Source organism: Helobdella robusta (genome assembly GCF_000326865.2).
Source record: "Helobdella robusta unplaced genomic scaffold HELROscaffold_68, whole genome shotgun sequence".
NCBI classification, from domain to species: Eukaryota; Metazoa; Annelida; class Clitellata; order Rhynchobdellida; family Glossiphoniidae; genus Helobdella; species Helobdella robusta.
The window spans coordinates 192,470-196,798 of record NW_008705387.1 but is presented as its reverse complement, the minus strand read 5'-3'; the positions used below and the strand labels follow the sequence as shown (position 1 = coordinate 196,798).

The 4,329-nt window shown below is 35.4% G+C and overlaps 1 protein-coding gene across 1 annotated transcript; it reads left to right on the top strand.

Annotated features, from left to right (window-relative positions):
- Nucleotides 1–1,090: 1,090 nt before the first annotated feature.
- HELRODRAFT_128183 (hypothetical protein) lies at nucleotides 1,091–2,825 on the top strand (the record flags this gene model as incomplete). The annotated part of the gene is made up of 2 exons (XM_009030410.1): nucleotides 1,091–1,156; nucleotides 2,679–2,825. Coding segments are annotated over 2 exons (213 nt in total), but the record flags the coding sequence as incomplete, so codon positions are not given.
- Between the last annotated feature and the right edge of the window lie 1,504 nt (nucleotides 2,826–4,329).

The window sequence follows — 4,329 nt, the reverse complement described above, 5'->3', positions numbered from 1 at the left end:
TCAATTATCGCTTGGTCTGACTCTATGTATCTTAAACTTAATCCTTCTAAGTTTGAATTAATTTGTTTTAATAAATCTAAACACTCTATTACTATTCCTCCTATTATCTTACCCGATTCTAAAACTCTTGATATCTCTCATAAGTTTCGTAGTCTAGGTTTTATCTTTGATTGTACTATGTCTCTCTCTTCTCAGATTAATAGTGTTGCTAGAAGCTCTTACTTTCATCTACGTAGAATAAAAAAACTTTTGCCTTTTCTTGATGATCCTACTCTTCTCCTTCTTGTTACTTTGTTAGTCTTATCTAGGATTGATTATTGTAACTCGCTCTACTATGGTCTTCCTGACTCTATACTCTATCCTTTAAGTAAAGCTTTTAACTCTGCTGCTCGTCTAGTTGCTCATGCCCCTTTCTTTTCTCACATATCTCCATATCTTGTTCTCTTGCACTGGCTACCTATAAAATATAGAATAATTTTTAAAATTTGCATGTTCATGTATAAGTCTCAATCTAAATTATTTCCTAAGTATTTATCAGATATATTAATTGAACCTAAATGCCCCGGTTTACGATCGTCTTCTTCTCGCTTTTTCTTAACTCGTGTTAAACACTCTTTTGCCAAATCTGCTTTGGCTTTTTCTGGTCCTTTTCTCTGGAACTCTCTACCTACTTCTCTGACTACTTCTCCATCACTTGCGAAGTTCAGAGCGGATCTCAAGACCCATCTGTTTTCAAAATTCATTGAGGAGCGCTGTTGAACATCGCGGAAATAGCGCTTTATAAGCTAATTGATTGATTGATTGATTGATTTGATAAAAGATGTTAGAACACTATTTTTTATTTGTTTTTGATGTTTAAAACTAAGCATTAGGCAAAAAAACTCATAATATCTGTTTTCGCTGCTGTTCAATTATTTTATATTTAATAAATTTAAGCGCTTACTAAGTGTCAACTTTATTCTCCTGATCACACAATACTTCTATAGTCAAAAGTCTCTTCCAATTATTTGATGTTTGATAACAACTCATGCAATATTTTGCAACAGAAAACATCCAAATGATGAAGAAGCCTGAGTGTGTAGTGCACAAGTGTCTTGTTTGTGGCGACAGATCATCAGGGGTTCATTATGGAGTACTGGCTTGTGAGGGCTGCAAGGTATTTTCAACACTAATCTATAATGCATATCTGCTTGTTTAAATTTTCCAACAGTTTTTTCGTCATTTTTAAATTTATACATACAAAAATTTTGTTTAATCATTTTCTACAGTCTTGCCTGCAAATTTACTTGAATCTTTTTTTATATTTCACAATATTTTTTTCTTAAAAATATTTTTAACAAATCTCAAAGTTTTGTGAGACTAATTTAATTTTTTTATTCAAAAAAATTGTTTTTTTTTAATTTTTGTATATGTTTCAAAGAATTTCAGATTTTTTTTAGGCAAAATGGATTTTATAACTGAAAAATTATTTACTTTCATTTTCAAGTTTTTTTTTTTAATTTTTCATGTAAATGTTTTTAAATTTTTTTAAAATGTATCCAACTACTAATTTTGATTATAATTTTTGGAGCAAATTGTATCTCAAATAAATAAATGAATTAGTTGTTAGTTTAAAAACCAATCACCAAATTTTAAAACCACAGTTAATTCCCATGAGAGTCCAAAATTTGCTTATTTTTTTGGGATATGATTGAATTTAATAAAATTTTTTAGTCATCTTCATCAATGTTTATAAACAAAAATCCCAGACTATATTACTTATCCTCTCAAAATGGTCATCAACAATAACTGCAGTTCTACCATCAACAATCGACAATAACACTCTGAAGACGGCTTTAAAGAGCCTACATACAAGCACTGCTAAAGCCGCCGCTGAGTCGTACCAGTCGCCGCTATTGCTCGATGGATGGCCTCCTCCAGCACCAAAAATAGATCCTTCAGAAGAATCACTTCCAAGGGCTATCAGACGGACCCTCGCCCAACTCCTATCTGGCCATAGTATTCTTCTAAACAGCTACAAAAACAGAATCAACAGTGAGCACATCAACACCTGTCCTTTCTGCAACAATCATACAGATGATGTTCAACATCTGTTTAGCTGTCCTCAAAACACCACGGATCTTCAACCAATAGACCTCTTGCGCAACCCTGTTGTAGTGGCGGATTGGCTCCGACCTCGATTTGAATCCTAAGGGCCCCCCGGATGGGGCAACAACATCTTATCCGGAGCCTATTTGAGATGTATGGGTTTCTAGAAAATGTTAGTCTCCAGTTTCATTTTTCGTCGGACTGCTTGATGCATCTTCCCTCCATCCTCTTTTATTATTTTCTTTCTGCTTACAGGCTCAGTTTTTTCAGACTCCCAGTTCTCTCATTCATGGATGAATTCAGATGCCGATAGTTTTCCAAGATCATTTTTAAAATGCTAAACATTAAATCATATAAATTAACGTTTTATTTAAAATTTTGTCTGTTGCTGCCTTACTCATCAAAAGTTTGCAATCTTTTATTGATTATTTTGTTTAATTTTAAAAATTTAATCAGTTGTGATTTGGCTTGATACAATATTTTATTTTTTCATTTGTTATTTAAAATTCCAACAAATCATTTCAGTTTATTAAGACCATGTATTCATTACCACAATGATTTGACATCAGTTTTACATTGTTATGTTCTAGGGTTTTTTCAGAAGAGCACTGCAAGATATTGGTGACCCAACAAGAAAGAAATGCTATTATAACAGAAACTGTGACATCAATACTGTCACAAGAAACAGGTGTCAGTATTGTAGATTGAAAAAATGTCTTGCACTTGGCATGGCAAGGTCAGGTAAGATATTTATTGGATATGTTGGCAATGTGGTAGATTGAAATTATAACACAGTAGGCCAGCAACACATTCCCATCTCTTACAATCCTAGACGCTTCATATGTACCAAGAACCAACCAACAATAGACAAACAACTACAGTCGACCTGCTACTTCCATCTCAATCATTCAACCTACCACAACAACCTCAAAAAACCAATTAATATTGTATACATGTATATATATATATATATATATAGTTATAATATTCGCTGTCGTAACCGATTTACGATGCGACGGGTTCAAATCTTCGATTGAATAAAATACTCCAAACAGTTATTAGTTATTAAACTTTATTTACAGAAGAAATCAACTAATCGTTTATTTCTAGCAAATTCAAATTAACGCAACAATTAACTTTTAAATTGTTTAAAATCTATCGCTATGACAACGTCAACAAACAAATCAAATATCGCTTTAAATAATTCACCGAATCGCTATTCACGAGATCACAAAATCACGAATTTCACTAATCGCTTGCGACGTGCGCTTTTATACTCTTCGCACGCGTCGTTTCTAGATTCTTCTCGATGGTCCGATTCTAGTCACTAGAACATTCTAGAATACGCTAGAATCTAGTGCGTTCTGTAGCACGGTTATAACATTACCCCCTTCTTAGTTCTGTTCGTCCCGAACAGCTTTCGTTCCGGTGTCTGCATGGTACGGAGCCAGTCTATCCAAATGAACGATCTTCATTCTTGCTCTCGGCTTCCGATATTCCTGAATACGGTAGACGACGTCATTCAAGCGGGTGATGACTTGATAAGGTCCTTCCCACCCTCGCTGGAGCTTTGGAGAACGTCCTTTCTTTCGCTGTGGGTTGTAAAGCCAAACTAACTTGTCGACAGCAAAACCGCCACTGCTTCCTTTCAAGTCGTATCTGGTTTTGGCCGCCTCCGTGTTTTTCATAATTTTAAGGCGTACGTAACGGTGGATATGGTTTAATCGCTGTCGAAGATTATCCACGTATTCTGTTAATGGTTGGTGTGGTTCAGGTGGTACGCCATATTTCACATCAGCTGGAGTTCTTAAGATAGTCTCAAACAGAACTTTTGATGACGTTTCTCCAGTAGTTGTGTGGATAGCACTCTGGTATGCCATAAGAAACAATGGTATATGACGATCCCAATCCCGTTGATTTTTGTCGACTACTTTAGCCAGATGTTCAATCAGGGTTTGGTTAAATCGTTCCACCATACCGTCAGACTGTGGGTGAAGAGGTGTCGTTCGAGTTTTGTTTATACCCAGCAGCTTGCACATTTCACCAAACAGTTGTGACTCAAAATTTCGACCTTGATCTGAGTGGAGTTCCAATGGGACACCATATCGACTAATCCAATTGAGTACAATTTCCTCAGCGACGGTACATGCTTCTTGGTTGGGTATTGGAAACACCTCAGGCCATTTGCTGAAATAGTCCGCTACAACCAGAATGGAACGGTTTCCATAATCTGATACCGGA